Below are 23,305 nucleotides of genomic sequence, written 5' to 3' on the forward strand. Positions count from 1 at the left end.
TGGCGTAAAGAAATGGGGATGCCTACTGGCAGAATATCAGAGAGGGAAAACAATGCTAGCAGCTGACAGTTAATTCCCAGAACTCTAAGGGATGGTGCCGAATGTTAGACGCCGGTGTGGAGGCTCACTGTATATTACGTTGGGACAGAAAAGTTTAAGTTAGCAATTGAGAGAGATGGTTGAAGCAACAAGCCCAAATGGAAGCAACAGGAAAACAAAAAACAAAAAACAACAAAAAAAAAAAACAAAGCAAACAACCCCCCCTTCCAAACCCATACAAGTAGGATTTGGTAAGGAATATCTCAGAGCTTAAATCATGTCAGAATTAGATTTAGGTTCCACCTCTTTCCAAAGGAATCAGGTGTTGCAATTTGGAAAGAAAAGAGAAAAAGAAAGTCTAACAGCCGAAAATAGTAAACTCATTGACATTTTTGCTTCATTCTATTTCACAAAGTGTAACATATTAACCTATGTGCCTATGAATAGATTTTTTTTCCTTAGGTAAAGCACTGCACTCAAAACTGCCCTAGAAAAATTTGAAATCCCTTTTAAAAAATCTGTATATCAAAAAGAGAGTATAATCACTCTCTAAAGGATCCTTATGTAAAAGAGAAGTTCAGGCATCTTGTGCAACCTCTTTCCAAATTTATAAAGCCAGATAAACAAAAAAATTGAATGAGGAAAGACCTCTATGTGGAATTTCACATCCTGTTGCCTGAATTGATCTGAATTATTAGAACTGCATGCCAACTGGTGCCCAGGCTTTCCTTAAAAATCTTCACAGACCTAGCAGCAAGCAGACGGTTACCATGGTGTTGGCTCCATAAAGCCTTCATTGTGTGGAGATAACCAATTTACTTGACAGAGCCTCTAGTCTAGAAGCTGATTTAATCCTAATTCATTGAAAAGGTATTTTTTTGATTATCCAAAGGAAAAAAAGTCACAGGGTGAGCTGGGCCCCAGTTCAATGTCTAAAGCACTTTAATTTGTCAAATAGATGTTTTACTAAAACTCCCTTTTTGATAATGTAGACAGATGTGTTTTTATCTGTTATCTGTAGAGGTTAATACCATGGCATATAGTAAGCACTTAGCATAAATTTTGTGACAGAAATGAAGAGAAATATTTGGCTGCTTTAAAAGGAAGCATATATAGCTTCTTCATAAAGACAAATGTCTAAAAGTGATATAAGAATTTTTTCTGGATGAAATTTATTTACTGTCACATTGGATAACTTTTTGTTTTTGGAATGGATTGGAGTCACGGTAAATGGTAATTATAACGTGAGTAAACAAGACTGTGTAAATTTCAGGACTGGTGAAAAGCTTTCTCAACATAGGTCTTCCAGCTGTGATGCCAGCTATGTACCTTAAGCAAGTTTTAGTTTCATAGACCTGTTGGTGGAAGTAAGCAATCCTTCTGTTAGGGTCTGTAATCAAAGGAGCGAGACTGATAAAAAGCGAAGGTCAAGCAAGGCATTATTTTGCGCCAAGCATCGAGAACCAAAGTGACCTGTCAGGGCCATCTCTTGCAAAGAGGCGACCCCTCCCAGCCTCACAGACTAACTTTTATAGAGGTAGTTTAGCTGGGCTATACACAAGTGGCCAATGAGATTGCAATACACAGAGAAAACTGCACAGTCATGTTAGGTCACACACAGGCAGCCAATTGAATTACAGTTCACCCTAGTAGATATATGCACTCCCTACTGATTGGATGTCTCCACCTGGCCTGACCCGCCCTTGTATCTGGGCTTTGCTACTGGGACTGGTAGCTAGGGAGACAGTATGCACGCCCCATTGATTTGCTGTCTCTACCTGGCCTGACCCGCCCTTGTATTTGGGCTTTGCAAGTAAGTTCCTCTGGGAGGGGCAGGGTCAATCTAAGTTTACTGCATAAACAACAAAATGGCTCCCTCTGATTAAGTAGGCCCTTACACTTCCTAGAGACAATCTGAATCAAAAGGATATAAGACTAATGAGAGCAAGTCTAAAGGGGGAATTTGACAGTGAGTCCTGTATATTCACATCTCACCTTTATGAGTCAGAGCATATTTGGTGTATAATTGGGTCAGGCTGATTTAAAAGGAAAAGAGCAATTTTGACCAAAGTGGCCAAAGTAGATTATGATAAGGAGCCAAGTTTTCAAGAAAAAAAAATGTTCTAATGGATAGGTGAATAAAAGTCAGTGAAAGCTTTTACTTCATTGGAGTAGGGACAAAAGTTAAGTGTGGCTCTGGGCTCCCTAAGAAACTTGAAGTGAGCTTTGTTTCTAGAAGGGCTTGAATAAAGGTCAAAGTAGAATATAGGCTTAAGTGGTCTGTCAAGGCCAGATCAGGATAATTCTGATCTTTATGCTAAGAAAAATGGGAAGTCTTTGAAAGATTTTATAGATGAGGATTACATAATCAGATGTTTTTAGAACCTATCATTTGCCAGTAGTGCATGGACTAGATGGGAGGATTCCACAGAGGTTTTGCAGAGCCATTTGACAGGGCATTGCAGTGATTTTGATTATATTTAATTGCGATCTGAGTGAGGATACCAGCTGTGGAGCCATGAGAAGAAGAGAGAGTCTGAAGAAATAGAATATTTGATGTATTAGAATTTGTAATTTATTAAATGTGAGAAGGAAAGGAGAGGAAGGCAAAAAGATGATAGATGGTGATGCCATTAACCGATCTGAGGAACACTGGGAGAGTACCCATTGGGGGGACAAAAGCAAACCATGTCTTGACATTTTATGCCAAAGGAGCTTTTATAATGCTCAAGTGAAGATAGCCAGTAGGCAGTGGTTGTGTAGCTACAAAGCTCAGAAGAAGTGCTTGAGATCAGAATCTTTGGTACATCTAGATTGCAACTGCTGTCATGGGTATGGATCAGATTGCTAGTAAAAGAGTAATAGGGGTGCCTGGGTGGCTCAGTCACAATCCAACTTGTGATTTCAGCTCAGGTTCTGATCTCATGGGTGATGGGATGGAGCTCCCTGTTGGGCTCTGCACTCAGTGTGAAATCTGAGAGTTTCTCTGTCCTTCTCCCTCTGCCCCTCCCTGTCTCTCAAAATAAGTAAATTTTTTTTTAATTGACTTATCTCCCTCTTTGTGGGGGAAAATAAAGAAAGAGTATTACAGTAAATAGAAGATGACTGATGAACCAGGAGTTGATCACTTTTGTATGTAGTGAGAGGGTAGAGGAAGATGAACCTGCAAAGGAAAAAATTAACAGTAGCCATAGAAATTAAAGACAAAATTGAGTAGCTGGTATGAAGGCAAAAAGAGGAGAGTGTTCTCAACAGTGTTATGTGTTGCTAGATAGCAAGAAAGTGAAACTCTCCATGGGCTGTAGTGACCTGATTCCTGTATTAAGCAACATTTTTGTTGAGAAACAACAGTAAATGGAGAGTGAGTAGGAGGTAGAGAACTGACAGTAAACTGGCTAACTCTTGCAGAACATTTGGCTTTGTAGAAGATAAGAGAATGGCTGGAGGGAACTATGAAGGTCAGGAAGTGTTTGGCTTTAAAAAATAGGATCCTGGGTGGCTCAGTTGCTTAAGTGTCTGCCTTTGACTCAGGTCATGACCCGGGGTCCTGGGATCCAGCCCTGCATCGGGCTCTCTGCTCAGCAACGAGTCTGCTTTTCTCTCTCTCTCTCTCTCTCTCTCTCCCTCTACCCTTTCCCACTGCATATTCTCCCAAATCAATACATTAAAAAAAAATAGGAGTGAATATGTTTACATTTCTATATGCAGAGTTCACTTGAAAGGGAGGAGTTGAATTTGCAGTAGATAGATAACAAAAATCTGATAGACTCACATGCCTGTAAAGAAGTGAAAGAACAAAGTATATGTATATACCACATTTTCTTTATCCATTCATCTGTTGTTGGACATCTGGGTTCTTTCCATAGTTTGGCTACAGTGGAATACTACACAGCCATCAAAAGAAATGAAATCTTGCCATTTGGGACAACGTGGATGGAACTAGAGGATATTATGCTGAGCGAAAAAAGCCAGTCAGAGAAAGACAATTATCATATGATCTCCCTGATATAAGGAAGTGGAGAGGCAACGTGGGGTGTTTCAGGGGTAGGAAAGGAATAAATGAAACAAGATGGGATTGGGAGGGAGACAAACCATAAGAGACACTTAATCTCACAAAACAAACTGAGGGTTGCGGGGGGGGGGGGGGTGGGGAGAGGGGAATGGGGTTATGGACATTGGGGAAGGTCTGTGCTATGGTGAGTGCTGTGAAGTGTGTAAACCTGGTGATTCACAGACCTGTACCCCTGGGGCTAATAACATATGTTAACTAAAAAAAACTAATTAAAAAAATGAAATAACCTGGCACATTGTTAGACACCACTATTAACTCCTTACTATGTGGAAAAACCAGGTATTTGAGCATTAAATGTATTTTTATTTTCCATGGAATTGTATGTCCTTGCCTTTAAAATAAAACTACAATGAATTTATGGGGTGCCTGGCTGGAGGGGCATGTGGCTTTTGATCTGGGGGCCATGAGCTCCAGTGCGTGCTGGGTGTGGAGATTACGTGAGAATAAACAAAAACAAAAACAAAAACAAAGAACAAAGTATAAAAGGCTGATAGACGGATTGGCTTTAGGCAAAGAAGGGAAACTCACCCAAATACAAGAGAAGGGAATGAGAAGGGCACATGCAGAGAAGATTGAATATTTGGACATGGGAAGCGGAAGAAATTCTAGTCTGATAATTGCACTTTTCTTGGTGGAGTAAAAACTGTCATGTGTTGATACCTGGAGAAGGAAGATGGGTTAATGCTTTGAGAACTTTGGAAAAACTAAAATAGTTCCTGTGGAGAGCTGGAGTTCAAGGTGAAACAATGAAATATGGCAGGATACTGAGTTCATCTGAGGCTGTTTATCATTGCTTTAGTTTGGGTTACGTAGGAGTGGATCTGGAGATAAAAATTTAGGTGAAAGTAGTTTATTGGGGGAAGTGATCCCAAGAAGCAAAGTGGGGGAGTGAGATTAGGAAAAGAAGGCAGCCGGTAAAGGATACACAAGTGGATTGTTGTTGGAGGCAACTGGAGTTGAATCCGTCTGGGAACTCTCTGAGGTTCTGTGTAAATTTCATCATGACAGTCACTCTGAAAGGCAAGGGAGCTGGAATATTGATCTACCAAGGGTCACTCTGGTGAGATTAACATCTCAGCACTTCTTACCTTCCCCGTGCACTGGCAAGTGAATGACTGCAGGCAGAGAGACACAGTGATGTCTGTATGGTACCAAAGGAAAAGCAAAAATGCTTTTCTTAAAATATTCTGAAGGAAAACCTGCTGTGAATTTTATAGGAAGCTGAGTGACCAGAGTCAAAGATTTGATTTGGTAAGTTAACATCAAAGAGAGAAAGACAGGTGTTTTAGAAGCATGCAATAGGACTCTATTTCAACGCTGCCCCTGTGAATGAAGAAACAGGAAACCTGGTTACTTAACTTACAGGAAAAAAGAAATGTAGAGAGGATAACAATCACCATGATATGAAAATCCATAGATATCTATAGTCCACGTGCAAATAAGAGTTTTGACATTCAGTGACATGGGATTAGAGTCAAAATCTCTGAATTCAGATCTCTGTTCCTTCAATTTCTTGTTGGGTACCTTTCACTCAGTAAATATTTGTCACTGCGAACCAGGCGCTATTTGAGGTAAAGAATTTTCTAAATTCTCTGTTCATAGATTATTTATAGGTGCTGATAAAATCTAGGGGTTCTTTACCAAGAAAAATGCACACACATTTAGAATCATGCCTGGAATTTCAAGTGAGATACAGACCTCCTCCTCCCTTGCAACCCATCCATGACTCTCCTCCAATCTCTGCTTTAACTCGATCTGAATGCCCTGATCAAACTCCCATTGGCTTCATAGGTCTTTATAATAAAAGAATGAGAATATCAGGGTATATGATTAGATGTCTTTTGCAGCATAACAATGCACTGCAAATTTAGTGGCTCAAGACAGAAATAATTTATCTTGAGGTTCTGCAGTGGGGGCAGGGCTCTCTGGGTAGTTCCGAGGCTCTAAGGTGTATCAGCTGGACAATTCATTTGGCTATATTCAGCTGGTGTTTGGGATGGGTCAAAAGGTGAAAGAAAGCTTCCTTCACGTGCGTGGTGCCTCATTCACTTCCACATTATCTCTCCACCTGGCTCCATCGAGCTTCCTTAAAGGGCCATTGGAATTCTCAGCTAACAGTTGCATTGTCAGTCCATGTTCTAGGGGAACAAGATCCACAGTGCAAGCACTTACAAAGCCTCTGCTTGTCATATGCTTCCTTATATCCCGTTTGTCCTAGCAAGTCACATAGCCAAATTCAGAGTTGGTATTGTTGGAGACTACACAAGGGCATGGATCTCCAAAGTATGGTTCAATGGGAGCTACTGATAAGAATTTTTTATTTGCTGTAAGTACTTTCCAGAAAGAAAGAGGGTTATCTTGGGAAGTAGTGATTTTTCAGCCAGTGCAAACATTCAAACAGAGGCAGAGTGATAGCTTATATGAGATACTCTAGGGAGGCAGTTGTTACACTGAGCTTAATAAGATGACCTCCATGATCATAAGACTGTAGATCAAAGCTAACTCCAAATTTTGAGCCTACATAACTAGGTAAATGGTGGTGCTATTAACAGTAACAAGGGCATCAGGCAGTCTCAGATTGGAAGGCGAATGGTAAATGTAGCGAGACTGCTTTTTTTTTTTTTCATATAGAATGAAAGAGATAATCAAGAAAAAATGACCCTTATTTTTTCCTGTCTTAGGTTGGATGTCGATATAACTGAACTTCACAGTTGGATTACTCGTTCAGAAGCTGTGTTGCAGAGTCCTGAATTTGCGATCTATCGGAAGGAAGGCAACTTCTCAGACCTTAAAGAAAAAGTCAATGTAGGTTATGCATTAATTTTTATGTATTTTCCTAAGTTTTGTGCTTAAAATCTCTTTGCTTTGTACTATCTGATTCTATTAGTTGAAAAGATTAAAGCAATATGGAATAATGCTTTTAAATATATCTTTAAAGTATATTTTACATATTTAGCAGAATTAGAGTTTAGTGTCAAGAAACGTTTCCAGGTTCTGCTGTGATGGATCAGGGATGCTTTTCATAAACCTTCTTTAACTTTTATATTATTCAGCAATAAATTAACAATTTTATAACATGAACTCATATTGATTTTACTTCATGTACTGTTCTGTCACCTCAAGGCTAGGACTTAGCAAGCTTGCAGAATAGAATAGACCCTTAGAAATACTATACTTAGGACTCTCTTTATGCTCTCATTATCATCAAAAATGTATTCTTTATACTCATTAGTACTTGTCATAACAGATTTGCATTGTCCAGATATTTATGTATTGCATTATCATAACCAAAAGACGTCCAGCCTTTTTCAATATGTATTTATAGTAAGAAGTAAGAGATGGTTGGCAGTTTTTATTCCCTGCTGAGACATTATAGTTGTGTCCTTCACAATAGGGATTTTTATTAATTTAATAGGAGTTGCTTCATCTTCAAGGACATTATCAGGGCTTTGATATTCCAACTTCTACAATTTTAAAATACCCATTTTGGCAATTGTGAGAGCATTTTTATAGGAAGAGTAAAGACTCTGTAGTGGGAAGGCTAAAGGAACAAATATTCTGAATGTTAAATATTTTTTTTCCTATGGGAAGGTCATGTGTGCGGATAACTTAGTTTCATATTTCGACCATTCAGTTTCATGCCAGACGAACTCTTAGATTTTTTCCAAACACAACACTGTCTTAGATACAAGCTAATACTTGCCCTGGGGTTGGAACATTTGGAGAGCAAAACTGATTTTATTCTAGGAGAAAAAATCATCTAATTTTTAGGCTGCTTTGAGGTTGGAGGGGGAGATGATTCCATCAACATGTCTCAGAATTAATGATTTCTAAATTGGGAAGTTATTTTAAAATCATTTCTAGTTATATACAGTATTCTTCCACTAGTATAATAACAGACAATTATAAATTTAAGAAATGGGCACTATGATAACATTATTTTTGAAATTAAACTGAAACATAATATAGGAGAAAATCAGCAAAATGTTATTTTGGAGTATACTCATTTGAAGGTGTGTTTTTTGTTAGAATTGTGGAGAGACATTTGAAAACTGCTTAGAGAAGATTGTCTAAAATACATTTTAATGTTCATGTGGTGTATTTGGCCACTGACAGTATGAATCACCTTGGGCAGACATTTTATTAGCTAATTTAAATTTTTAAAAATTTATCTCAGTAATCTACTTATCTGTTTGTCATCCTATTTCTGTATCTTAAAACAGCTCTGATCAAGCAGGAAAATTGAATTCCAGCATTTCAAGAATATAAATTCAAAAATTTCCTGTTATCATATGGTTACCTAGAAGCAATTTGCATTTAATCAATAGTGTCAGCAGTGACAGACTGAAAGTGCTAAAAAAATGTACAGTGTTGTATGAGTGGTTTCCTGATGCCTCGTGAGTCACCTTTATCAGCTTCTACTCTCATTTTCTGAAATAACAACATCATTCTTAATTGCCTACTAAAATAGGACATGAAATGATTTACCTAGACATTTCCTTCAGGCTAAATATAATATATATGTATTAAAAATCCTTGAGAGAAACACATAGTAATGATGATGGATATGCCGTTTAGTCGTACATTAATTTTCTTACTTCTTCACCTGTCCGTATATGTAACTGATTTTGAACACATGGGAGGCTCATCTCATGAACTTGAGTGATATTCATTTTTAGGCATCTATTAAAAGTGGCTAAATATTACCTTTCTTTTTCTTTCACTTGACTCCTTCATCTATTACTTTCAAATGCTTTCAAAATATTATCAGTTAAGTGTTATATACATTTAAACCTAACAAAATTTTCTTTCCCCATTAACCATGTGTTTTATCTATATGATTAACATAATGTAGTTACTTAAAAGTTGAATTCTAGGGAAAATTTCTACTCCAAGTGGTTCCTGGACAACCAATATTGGTATCATCTGTGAACTTATTAGAAAGATCTGAGCTCAGACCTAATGAATCAGAATTTGCATTTGAACAAGATCCACAGGTGATTCCTTTGTATATAAGGGTTTGAGAATCAGTACTCAAAGTCATCATCTGAGACTTTACCAAACTCCTAGATCCTTTTCTCATTCCATTAATGTCACCACAGTTGAGAAGTTCAAGTGGAATCCCATCTTTTTGAATTCAGCACCTGGTGACATAAGGTAGTAATTAAAACAACAAAACAATCTCGTCTTACTGCAAGGTGGTTGAAAGCCTCTGTACCACCTGTTAAGCTCAATAGGACTTGGGCTCTTGCTGGAGCCCATGCTTGCTGACACCCATACCACATAAAGTTTCAGCAAAGTTCTATTGGAAATCCTGAAGCCAGTTAATTCTACATTTTTCTATTTGCCACCCACAATATAGGTATCTCTATTCATCCGTATTTTTTTTTGAATCTTCATTTCTCTGCCCTGTGCGTTCTGAAGTCCTTCTTCCAAAACAAACTTTCTATCCTATGTACTCATTCTGGCCCTACTTGGAAAACACTTTTACCCTCAAGAACACCACTAAGACTAATGATTCTTTCACTCTCCCACACATTTATTTATGTTTTTATTATGTTCAGTTAGCCAGCATGATGTTTTGATGTAGTGTTCATCGATTCATTAGTTGCATATATCCCCCACTCATTTAGAATTGCCAGATTCCTCCTTTGCCAGGGCCAATTCCAAAGGTACTGCTTTCTGTGTAAAACTCTCATCCCTTATGTTTCATGCCCGATGGCCATCTGTTCACTTACCATTTTGTGGTATTACTTTTTCATTGAAGACTGGCACTGGGATTACAGTCTTGTCCACCCACGGTATGCCTTCATTCAAAATCTCAGGCTATATTGGTTGTCCTATCTCCAAAAGTTTCCATTTTCCTAATCTGCTCAATTCAGCTACCTCCTTGCATAACTAGACTGTAGATGTTTTTCTGCCAGACATTATTTTGTTTTGGGAATACTATACTTACACAGACACTTTGGTACTCCTTCATAGCCTTTCTGTGTGTTCCTAGTAAATGTTCTTCTCTCTTTCTCTTGGCAATTATTTCAAGTTTTTAATGGGCATAGTAGATGACTTTCCTTCTGAGTTTATTTAAGATAACATTTAACAAATTATGTGTATTTGTGCTCATATTCTCCCCCTTCCCCACTCTGCCTTGGTGGATGAGATTTTTGCTTTGGCCGGTTAAGGCTAATCTCCATGTGTGTGAGTGTGTGTATTCTCAATATCTTCACTGTCTGAGTCCTAAGGAACCTGCTTCCCTTCAGCCACACATCTGTATCTTCAATAAAACCCTCAATAAAACCTTCAATAAAACCCTCCACTCCTTTAAACACGTAGGAATATGTTTGTGTCTTCGTTACTCAACTTCTCTGCAGGACAGAATCTATTAACCTCTTTATCTTTCATGAAATTCTTCCCTCCCTGGGTTTATGGGATACCATTATCTATTTGTTACATTTTGTACATTTTGGGTCATTTGTTCCATCTCCTTTTTCCTTTAATGTTGATATTCTACACAGTTCTTCCCTTGTTTTTCTTCCCTGGATTATCCTCATTCCTTCCTATTCAAATAGCATCTATTTTCTAATCATCCCCAAATATGTACCATTAGCTCATGTCTCTCCCTTGAAGCCTAAGCCAGTTTATTTAATTGCTTAATAGATGACTTTAATTAGATATTTGCCTGAAAACTTAAAATAAATCTCGTGATCTCCCTAGCCCTCCTTTATTCTTCATCTTTCCTTTCTTTCCTCTGACAGCCTAATCCAGAAACCTAAAAGCTAACTGGGTCATCGAGATTTTTTTTTTTCCTAGCATTTCTAAGTCCACCCAAGTTCAATTAATTTCATTCCCTTAACCACTCTCGAAACTGTCTAGTTCTTTCTATTCCTACCACTACAACCCTGATTAAAGCTAATATCCCGGGTTACCTCTGTTTAAGATGCCAATCCCCAGCCGGTCTTCCCTGCTGCTAATACTGTATTCCTTTAGAGATTTTCACATCACTTTTGTCAAAGTGAACTTACTAAAACATAAATACCATTGTATTATTCCTCTGTTGATATTCACTTGAAAAAGCAAAAAGCAGCCACTGATAATCAGGAGCTGGCTGGGCACTTCAGTTAGGCCTTGGAGATACTCGCTGATGGCTACTGCTCACAGCTCGCCTAAGGTTTCTTCTGCTGAATATGTGCAATGGCTCAGTATGCCAACAGCATATAAGGCCACTTCAGGACTGTAATGGATCAAGACTGAAACATGACCATCTTGTAACCATGTTTCAACAGACAAAAGAATAGTCTGGGACCACCCCAAATGACTGCATATCCCCCATCTTCACTAATGTGACAGATGATGATGCGGCCTTCCCAATCGTGGTTTTAGCCTCTCTACATTGTTTCTGCCATCTAGATAAAATTTTTTAAGATGCCTGGCCACAGAAGTACCTCCATTTCCTTATGGCATCTAATTAAAGGCAAAGCCCTACTTCCCTGACCACCCTCTTCACCTTACATGTACCCAAATCCAATCAACTCTAACCATCCTCGTAGAGAACTACCCCATAGTTCGCTATTACGTGCCACCTCTCCTGTTGCAATCACAAAATCAACTTTGTCTATATCCGCTTGTTCCTGGTGGCCTTTGGTGGGAAGGTATTGACAGAGTCAGTATTTTCATGTTGCTTTTGTGAAGGTTACCGTGGCCTGATTTCTATTACTGTATCCATTCTGCTTTCTGGCCATTCTAACATTGATTAGACTGCTGGTTTCTAGAACTTAGCAACTAGAACTTAATTTGTTTTTGTTTTTTGGTTTGGTTTGGCTTACTTTGGTTTTGGCATGCCGGTGACTAATATAGTGCCTGCCACTTAACACAGTTAATCCTTGACTATATGAATAAGTGATTTTTTTTTCCAGTTCCTCAGGCACATTTTAAACAGGCTCTGCTACCAATATGAAGGATATAACAACTTCTGAATAAACATTTGAGTGAATAAATTACTTTTTCTGTCAAAGGGCAAAACTTCATTATAGAATGTTAAGTGAATAGAAAATTAATTGCTTCTAAAGTCAGGGTAGGCCTCTGGGGAATCTGGAACTTACTTTCATATTAATTAGAGAAGATGTCATGAAAGGAGGAGCCTTTTAAGAGATGCCGATAAAGAAGGAGGAAGAGGTCATAGAGTGTTTTTAATCAACTTATTAGAGAATCAGTAAACTTCCCTTCTTTTGTATACTTTGCTTAAAACTTAATTATGTTTCTTTTTTTCTCTATACAACTCAATTGCCTTTTATTTTGCACTTGAAGTTATCTATTTTAGAATTCATGATGTCCTGATAACTCTAAGAATTTTTATGGACCTTTTATTGATACACACACATACATACACACACATACACACATTTTAAAGAGTTTATTTATTTATTTATTTGACAAAGAGACACGGGGAGAGAAGGACCACAAGCCGGGGGAGTGGGAGAGGGAGTAACAGACTTCCCGCTGAGCAGGGAGCCTGACACCAGGCTTGATCCCAGAACCCTGGGATCATGACCTGACCTGAATACATATGCTTAATGGCTGAGCCACTCAGGTACCCCAGGACCTTTAATATATTTTAAAATTAACAATGTATTCCTTATAAAATGGTTAACTGATGCTTTTTTTTTTTTTTTTTTTTAGCTTTTGTCTTTACTTGAAGTTTCCTGTACTAGGTACAACAGAATTGGAGTGCTAGCTTCTAAACGTATGATCATATATTGAATATATATTGTCTAAAGTATTTCATATTCTGAAATTTTGAAATTTTGAAAATAATTTCAAAAGTATATGCTCTATTAGAAAAACTCGATTAGTTTAAGATTAAAAATACTGTGTGCGTGTATGTGTACATACACATACATATACGATAAACAGAGAAGCACACATACAGAAAAGCTGGATGAGGTTCCTGAGGATGACAGATTAAAGAAAAATAAGCATGTCTAGGGTAGAGATGCTTTCCCAAATAAGGTGACTTCTAACAGGTAGTTTTAGTTATGGGTACTTAATGCTATAATAAGCATTGTTCCTAGCAAGAAGAAAATTGGTGCCCTTTATGAAAGATCTTTCCGTATAGTGGGGAGAAATGAAATCTGACTGCAGATACTCGGACTAACATTGAAGATGAAATGCACAGAACAGAATGGATGTTATGGTTGAAGAGCATTCTGTTGATACTCTTGGCCTTGAAAACAAGGGAAAAGCCAATATATAAAAATGTAAATACACACACACACACACACACACACACACAAATGCATCACACACACATACAAACACCTGTGTGTGTGTGTGTGTGTGTATACACACATACATATTTAACTATGCATCTGTCTATAGAAAGAGGAGAGAGATAGAGACAGTCCACCAGGGAGGAGGATTAAAGACTGAAGATGCTGAACATTTGAAAATATCCAAGAAAAAAATTGCCCTGAAATCTGTGATACCAATAAAGTGTTGTTGCACTTATTCTCTAGTGATAACAAAACATTTCAACATGTCAGTGTAATATGACATGATCTGAAAATGCAGGAACAACTTAATTAGAATCCTTTAAGATGTGATATTTCTACTAGCCAACTAGAGCATTTGTTTTTCTTTTCTTTTTTTTAAATTTAAATTCAATTAGCCAGCATATAATACATCATTAGTTTTTTTTTATGATTGATTTTTTTTTATAAACATAAATTTTTATCCCCAGGGGTACAGTTCTGTGAATCACCAGGTTTACACACTTCACAGCACTCACCAAAGCCCATATCCTCCCCAATGTCCATAATCCCACCCCCTTCTCCCAAACCCCCTCTATCATGTGATCTCCCTGATATGAGGAAGTGGTGATGCAACATGGGAGCTTAAATGGGTAGGAGAAGAATAAATGAAACAAGATGGGATTGGGAGGGAGACATCATTAGTTTTTGATGTAGTGTTCATTGATCCATTAATCGCCTGTAATACCCAGTGCTCATCACATCAGGTGCCCTCCTTAATGCCCATCACCCAGTTACCCCATCTCCCCACCACCTCCCTTTCTGAATCCCTCACTTAGTTTCCCGGAGTCCATAGTCTTTTATGGGTTATCTCCCTTTCTGATTTCTTCCCATTCAATGTTCCCTCCTTTCCCTTATGGCCCTCTGCACTATTCCATATAGTCCACATATGAGTGAAACCATATGATAATTGTCTTTCTCCGATTGACTTATTTCATTTAGCATAATACCCCCCAGTCCCATCCATGTAAATGTAAATGTGTTACAAATTTACACCTTCACAGAGCATTTTGACTGTGGGTAGAGTGGGAGAGACAATAATACTGTATATGGAGGCATTAAGCTACACTGGATCTCACCTTACTGTACATCTAACTATGTATCAGGTACTCTTCCATGGCCTGGAGATGACACGAAGGAGGAAATTCATGAGGATATATGACCTTTTACAGTTCTTTTCCAGTGAGGAAGGTCAAAATTAAGTAAGAATATGCAAAATGTATAGAATGTTAATGATGAGTGTGAAAGACAAAAATGAGGAATGAGAGCTAGGAAATGTGTGTATGTGCTTGTGTGTGCTTGTGTGTGTGTGTGTGTGTGTGTGTGTGTGTGTGTATAGATAGATTAGCAGGAGAAGGCTTCCCTGAGAAAGTGACATTTAAGTAAAGATCCAATAATGAAGTACTATATGGTGACTAACATAACATAATAAAATAAGTAAAGATCTAAAGACAGTGAGGATAAGATAAGTCTTATCTCTTACCTGAGATAAGACTATTTCTAGCAGAGGGAGGAGTAAGTATTTAGGTCTAAGGGAGGAGCATGCCTGGAATGTCAGGGAACAACACAGTATGGCGGAGGTGAAGAATCAGGTGTCACAGAAAAACAGGTCCATGAGATTAGGGGGGTTAAGGTTACATGGGCCATGGATAAGACTTGGGCATTTACTCAGATGAGGAGGAAGCCACTAGAGAGCTGAGTTGATATCTATTGTGTCTGGATTCTTGTGTGTGCTCTGTTGAGAATATATCATCAGGGAACAGAGGTTCCTACTTCTGTAGAAAAAGCATTTAGTAGGCTATTTGGAAGTATCTAGACCACTGGGTGATAATGGAGTTTTGTTTTGTTTTGTTTTGTTGTTTTTTTGTTTTTATGAGTGTGATAGTACTAAGCACAGTAATAAGCATTTTCTGGGTATGTTTTGAGGTTACCATCAACAGGAGTTTTAGAGGGATTGGATATAGAGTTAGAGAAAAAAAAGGAACAGTCAAGAAAGATTTGGCCTGAAGTTTTTAGCCTGAAAAATGAAGAACTAGATGTTATTCTCTACATGTATACAGGGAGATGTGGAAGAACCAGCACAGGGATTGAGTAAAGGGAGTCCTTGAGCCAGGAAAAAGACTGTGTACTTGTCATCGAGGAAACCTACCTAAGAAATTACTTGAAGAAGAAGTATCCTCTGAATCAAGTTATGATGATAAGTAAGTTGAGAGCTGAGGATCAGCCATTGAGTGGAGTAGCACAGAAGGCTCATGGTGTCATTAAAAAAAAAAAAATTTGATGGAACTGAATAAGGGAATAGGTATGAGGACCAGTTTTTTCTTTCTCTTTTCTTTCTTTCATAGGCTAGTTTTTACTTTGCAGTGTAGACCTGTGGAGGGCTAATGTTTCTCCTGGTGGCACATACCTCTTTAAAGTCAGGGATATGCCCTCTCTTTTCCAGAAGCATATCTCTCTCCAGATTATGTTTTTGGTGGCCATGCAATTTTTATTTAACTTCTTCTATGCAGTTGACATATTTTTTTTCTGAGAAAATGAGGGAAGGTAGAAGCATTAGGAACACCAATCTAACCTATTTTAAGACAGAAGTTCATATATTTTATTTGAAAATGAGTGCATAGGTGTCCAGGTCCAGCAAGAAAAGAGGAGTTTCAGTGATGTTTATTTAGTCAACTTCTTTAACACTTTGTATATGTGGTTATCTGGACTCTTGACACTCGCTTTTGTGATCAGGTAATCTAATTAACTATTAGGCCAAGATTTTTTTCTAAAACTTTTTTTTAAAGTTATTGAAATCACTGTTCACTTTCATGTCGACATGTGGCATTTTGGGACGTTCTCAGTTTATGTCATTCCATTTGTTACAGCTTAGTTATTTCTAGATTTTCATTTTTCTATGTAAGAATTGTCCCAATTTTGGAAATAAGTTATTTGAAGAGCCCCCTTTAATCTTCTTAGAATCCCTGAAGGGTAGGTATCTTTATTGTTACTTTACATAGAAAGTATTGATGCTCAGAAAGGTTGAATCACTTTCCAAATGCCAAACAGCTGGTAAGCAGTGGAGACAGAATTCAGACCATGTGAGAGTAAAATGACTCCAAAACTTTTCATTACCTTCTTGACTGTCCTCTGGCTACCCTAAATTTTCTCATTTTTTATCAACCATCTACAGCTTTGTCTGAAATGAAATGTTTTCTGGAGCCTTCAATGTCCTGTTTATACTCCCAAAAGCACATTTGTGCCAATATCTCTCTTTATTTTCCAATATTCCTCTTTAAAACGATGTTACTTAACATAACCCAGATATCATCTAAACACTGATAGATGGTGTCTGTTCAATGCTTCTTTCTCAGGACTGTCTCTCTGTTTATATACCACTTACTCAGTTTCTGTATAATATACATCTGGCAATGAGTTACAGTAATTGAGCTGTACATGGAGTTTCTGGTCATCTTATAGGCTGTCAGTGTGTATTCTGAGTAATCAGGCATCCCTTCTGATAGCTTGGCGCCCATGCTGCTTTACTACTTAAATATTTTGAATATCATCTTGGACTACATCCAGACTATCAGGTTGCCTTTTCTGTGAGTCATAGTCAGATACATTCAAAGGTGTTTGGTTAATTTCCATTGAAATACCCTTAGAGCAGCAGAGTGGGTCTGAAAGAGAGCTGAATTTGTAAATAGATTGGATCTAAAGCTTTCCACTTCCCTACAATCTTGTATATATGACTTAATCTCGCTGATGCTCAGTTTTCTCTTGTATAAAAGAGGACAAAATACTGCTGATTCCTTCTGTCCCACCAAATTATGAAATCCGTATTTATAATTTGGTACACAATGTGAGCAATTCCATTTTTATCATGATTATGCCAGTGTTCTCAAATATTTAATACACCTCTGTGTGCCTCACTTTCTTCCTCTGTCAAATTGTGAGAGTAATAGTAGCTATTCCATACATGATTGTTTTCTTGTGGTTATTGCTATTATATGTGTATGAGAAAAACTAGAATAGTGTGATTTAACCAAACTGAATATTTAAGCTAGTTACCCCTGAAATAATCAATTAGAAGTTTTCCTCTCTGTGAGGAATACCAATTGATTATTCTATTAGATGCTTAGAATAAAAATATTATGATCGTGACATTTAGAAAGTCAAGATAAAGACAACATTGTGTTCTGATTCTACTCCTTATGTAATTTCATATATAAAAAAAGCAAAAACTCTATAGTTAAAATAGAAACAGCTCTGATAGCGAAGGGTAACTCTAGCATTGTTTAACTTGGAGAATACCTGTTTGTTGTTACTGTTCTTGTTCTTTTGTAGTACATGTATGTTTTTACTTCTCTCTCTTTCTCTTCCCCCCCCCCCTCTCTCTCTCCCTCTCTTCCAAACCCCTGCTCCTCCTTTTGCTGCTGTAGTTCAAATGTGGAATACCCCACATCCTGCTATAGTTCTTGGTACTTGTCAATATTACCTATTTACTTAGAATGTGCTTATTTTTTCTCTTCTAAAGTACTCAGTGTCTTTTACAAATAACATTTACCTTTTAATAGAGAATAAATTTAAAGTATTGGAAAACATGTGCCAATAAGCTGCTTCTGTTTCTATAAAGGAACAGAGAATTTAGAAGACAAAAATTGACAGTTGAGAAAATGTAAATTTCTGAACTTCATCTAGATTCTTACCTTTAACAAGATATTGTAGGTATTTTATTTTCACGGACTTTTCTCTACTGGAAAGTTAGAATCTTCCAGGGTTATGCAAATACTTGTGTCAACAATTTGATAATGCCTCTCTGAAAATGATTTTCAAGGTAACACAGAAGTTTCACCTGTTAATTGGTATGGGATCCTGGGAGCATATAATCCCCAAACACCACAGTCTCTGTGCTTTGAAATTTTCAAGTAGAATCTAAGATATTAAAATGTGTCTATCACTTAGAGTTTCCCTACTGATGAGATGAAGCTGAATTTTCATTTGCTGTCCTTGACAACATAACATAAAATGTATATTTTCAAGATAGAGTGTACATACTTAAAAAAAACTAAAACTATCATTTTATGGCATTTTCATTTGTTTTGCTAAATTTTATTTAGTATTTTACATATTACAGTTCTTTTCCTGATGGGATATATTCTATTGTCTATAGGCTTTTTAAAAACATTTTGCATTCTTGGCATTTTATCCAATAACCCTACTTCATGAAACTGTTCCTCGAATAATTTTAAAAGCCCTCCCTTCAATTGTGGTTATTTCTTTAAATTAGAGAATTGTTTTAAATATGTTTAAATGTATGGATTATAGTATGAGCATTACCATCATTTGGTGTGCTTGGGAAATAGTCTAGCTTAGCAATATGATGATTCCTTATTTCTCTGAATGTATTTCTGGTGTTGCCATAATATCTTTATCTGTATTTAGTCTACATATCTGTCTTCCTGTCTCTTTATTGGCTTTCAGAGGGAAGACACTAGATCTGCACTGTATAATTACAATTGGCACTTGACACAGGGTGGCTTTTTAAATTTTAATTTAATTATATTAGATGAAAAATTAGTTTCCTCAGTCACACTGCCACCTTTCAAGTACTCAGAACCCACATGTGGCTAGTGACTACTGTATTGGACAGCACAGATATATAATATTTTCAAGCTTGTAGAAAGTTCTATTTAACAATGCTTGTCAGAGTGTGCACATATCGATTACAGGCCTCCTGCATGTACTCCAGTATCACATTTGTTTAAATACCTATAAATCAAAATAAAATTTAAAAAATTATCAGATACAGAATAACCTCCTGTCACAAAGTCAAGTGAAATCTTCGATGCTATTATTGGGTCATAGGAGTATTGCTCTAACTATATGTTAAATGCTTTAAAGCTTGCTTTTTTAGCAGGTAGTTATGTTTTAGGACATATAACATGTTATAGCCACATATTTTATTGACTATGATCATACAGTTCAATTGTATCATAGTTTAATATTTATGTATATTAATGTATATATGTTAAATATCTATAGGAGCATTGTTAGCTAAACCCAACAGTGAGTATTAAATGCTAGATTTTGTTAATTTAAGTCATCGTGGTTTTGTTGTTCAAAAGTTAAGTTAGGAGAAATGAACAAATGAATTTAGAAAACTTTTTGAAACTGAATCTATTTTCCCTTGAAATGGGAGTACTTAGAAAGTTTCAGAGAGAAAAATTAACCTGTAGTCTTATATTTAGGTAAATATGGATTTTTTTGCTAAATTATTCATGATAGTGTGCTTTTTCCTTTTTATATACTTACAAGGTTTTCCATTGATTTTTAATACAGAATACATATCTAATTCCAGCAATTTCAGTAGTGTGTATTTAAAAGACAAATTTTAGTTTTAAGTGTCTGTCACTATCCTTTCATTGTTTCTTACTATTTGCTTTTTTTGCAGCCTTATAGTGCATCAGAAACTATTGTGTAAAAAAAAAAAAAGTGAAGAGTAGAAATCTTATTAAAAGTAGTAGCAATTCAGTATGAAATTGGCTTGTGCTTTCATTGTCATTTTGATGATTCTGGTGCAAGAAACTTGAGAAAAAAATTCTTTAGATTCACATGATAAGCTGACAGAGTGAAATATCTTAAGGATTGAAAGGGCAAGTAGAAGTTATAATTACTGTGTAACTTCACAATCCTTGTATTGAAATACTCACCTTTGCTATCATGCTGCAGGCCATAGAGCGAGAAAAAGCCGAGAAGTTCAGAAAACTGCAAGATGCCAGCAGATCAGCTCAGGCCCTGGTGGAACAGATGGTGAATGGTAATTACACGGAGTTGATTTAGATAATCTTCTTAGGGATTTGATAAACACATAGGTTCATATTTATCAGCTGAATTATATCAGACAAGCACTTCCTGAATGCAAATTTAAATTAAAGTGAGTTTGTGAGCTTTTTATTATTCTTTCTTAATGCTAAGCGAATTATTACAGGAAATTCATCTTTGAGTCCAGTGGAAGAAAATGGGATGTGCTAGAATATTTTATCAATCTGTTGCAGAGAAATCAATTTTAATGGAAACCCTGCTAGCATTTGTCCAAATAATTTAAGGAAAAAAAGGTTTGCAAAAATCATTGTAAATGTAAGCAATCATATACTATATGTAAACTGATTGTAATCTGATTTTAACTAATTCTTGCAATATATTTTCCCAAAAAGACTAAAATTATGTGTAGGACTTTATTAGCATACCTGTAGGCTAATTTGACATTTTTTATATTGTCTTTCATTTTTTTACTTTACACATGTCATCTCAGAAGAAACTTCATTTTTTAACTTCAGTTGTTTTTGAGTAGGGTAAAAGTACAAAGCCAACACATTTTTTTTTCTTTTTATTTTTTTATCCATTTCTTATTTATTTATTTAGAGCACTTGTGAGTGGGTGGGGTAGAGTAGGGGCAGAAGGAGAGAGTATTTTAAGCAGGCTTCGTGCCCAGCACAGAGTCCAAGGTGGGTCTTGATCTCAAAATCCTGAGATCATGAACTTAGCCAAAATCAAGAGTCTGATGCTTAACCGACTGAGCCACCCAGGACCCCCCCCCCCCATTATTTTGAAATTCTTTTTTTTTCTTTTTTAAGAATGTATTAAAATTAGGGGCACATGGGTGACTCAGTTGATTAAGTGGGTGCCTTGGGCTCAGGTCAGGATCCCAGGATCCTGGGATGGAGCTCTGTGCTGGGCTTCTTGTTCAGTGAGAAGCCTGCTTCTCCCTCTCCTCCATGCTTTCTGTCTCTCTCTCTATCTCTCTCTCAAATAAAATCTTTGGAAAAAAAAGTTACTTTTTCCTCACAGTGCTCCAAAAGATGTCTGAACAAAATACGTTACTGACGTTGATTGTGAACAAACATTTTTGAAATTATTATTGTCTTAGTACTGCAGTCATTTCCAGATATAAGTGATTTATAAGAATCAGGAATAATGCTATTTCAAACAAGATTTTTTTTTACATATTTCACAGGATATGTTTACAAGAGTATAATAACCAAATGTAACAAATGTTTTTGTTGTGCATGTCAGCTTTTTCCAGGATCTGCCTGCATTCTGGAACATAAATTTTGTGTATGAAATATTTTTTGCCTTAATTGCCATGTTGGCATTAAAAAGTTCAGTGATCTTCCTAGGAAATCAATTCATTTTTTTCTTTTAATGAGCCCCATGACTATATTTGGTTAACAATAAAAACAAGCAAACATGACAGCTGAGGATTGGGTTAACAAGTTAATAAATATATAGACAATGCAAAATACTGAAAGTTTGTTGTTCAGCTGTATGTTGCTAGGTGGTATAACTGATGAATTTGATAACAGCATTTTCATATTAAATGAAATTGTGTGATCTAAAATATAGGCTTGTAGCCACTATATGATTTCCCCATAGCAAGTATATTGTCACTTTTTTTATTTGTATAAGCCAATATAAAAGCTATACTCTTAAATGGTCTCCTTTCGTAATCAAATGTCAAGTATACATTACCTCAGATCATTATTCAAGAAGAATTTAAAATTTAAAAGTGTAGGAAATGATTTTTTTGAAATTAAAACCATATACAGATTTTAAATGATCATATGATTAGTAATGTCATTTCCTAGATTATTGCCCTCAAAGCTCTAAATTTAGGAGGCATGAAGAAAAGTCAGGACATATACTAGGTCCTTAATAAATACTAATTGGTGAAATTCTTCTTAGCAAAGCAAAATTAAGACAGTTACTGAGTTAATTTTGGTCAGAAAATAATAATACTTTTGAAGGACAATGCTAACTTGTGTGGAGAGCAAAGAGCAGTAAGAACTAGGAGTGTGATTTCAGACACTGCTCATAGATTGACTGTATCGATCAAATTTTAAGCTTCTCATGCATTATGCCAATAAAGATAAGGTCTGACTGTTAAGAGATTAGGCTCAAATTTGGGCTCTATTTAGAGCATAGCTCTTCTACTCCATTCATTCACACATTTTACATCATTACTAAAAAGTAGATTAAAGGATTCTAACTTTTTGTTCCTTTTTTTTCAGTCTTACACAGAATAAATTTCATAACATTTATTTTATGTAATTTTACAAACTATGAGTGAAGGCAGTCATGTGCCTAAGTGCCTGGAGTATCTCTCTCCAGGTATATTTTAATGGGACCTCCTCACCCTAATTTACAATAGCTCTGCTGGCATAGAACCAAAAACTGGAGTTTACTAGTTTGGCTCATGAAGCTGAAGGACCAAAACGAACTTTCTCTAAACCAGATTTCTAACCATAATCTTGGTTAAGGTCTTCAATTTACAAGCCCAGAATTTCTTTTGTCAAGTTTAAGCTATGGAATACAATAATACTAATAACCATATAAAACATACACATTCTTTTCCTTTTATTTATAAAGAAGGAAAATAAGAACTGAATCATGGTACATCATTTATGACCTCATGTAAATTTTTATTCCTTTTAACCACATCTCTTGGCCTCAAAAATTAAGATAAAGACTAATAATTCTTGTACAGTGTTATTAATATCATGCAACTACTACAAATTTATGGTTTATGTATGTTTTATTGTGATAACCACATTTAACACATATAGTGTAAAATGGGTCTAAAATAGCATAGCTATTATATTTTCAAAAGCATTTTATAATATTTTCTATGTATGTGTACATAGCAAGGTAAATTTTCTAGTTCAGATACTTTAAGATTAGAGTTTTTAATCTAGAGTTTAATCTTTTAATCTAGAGTTTCTTAAATAATTAAGATTGTTTTTTTAAATAACTGGAATGATTTTGGAAGTCCTCTTTCAAATTTTCCTTCAGAATGAAAATCTAAGACCTGCAAAAAAAAAAAAATCCTCAATACTTGTATCACTCTGTTTCA

The 23,305-nt window shown here is 36.2% G+C and overlaps 1 protein-coding gene across 1 annotated transcript in view; it reads left to right on the forward strand.

Moving 5' to 3' along the window:
• DMD (dystrophin) overlaps positions 1–23,305 on the forward strand; it is a 1,970,015-nt gene that overhangs the window by 557,119 nt on the left and 1,389,591 nt on the right. Inside the window, exons 18-19 of the mRNA XM_059385278.1 lie at positions 6,793–6,916; positions 20,125–20,212. Of these exons, the coding sequence (XP_059241261.1) occupies positions 6,793–6,916; positions 20,125–20,212 (212 nt within the window). The remainder of the gene's footprint in view (positions 1–6,792; positions 6,917–20,124; positions 20,213–23,305) is intronic.

This window comes from Mustela nigripes, chromosome X (genome assembly GCF_022355385.1).
Source record: "Mustela nigripes isolate SB6536 chromosome X, MUSNIG.SB6536, whole genome shotgun sequence".
Lineage (NCBI taxonomy): Eukaryota > Metazoa > Chordata > Mammalia > Carnivora > Mustelidae > Mustela > Mustela nigripes.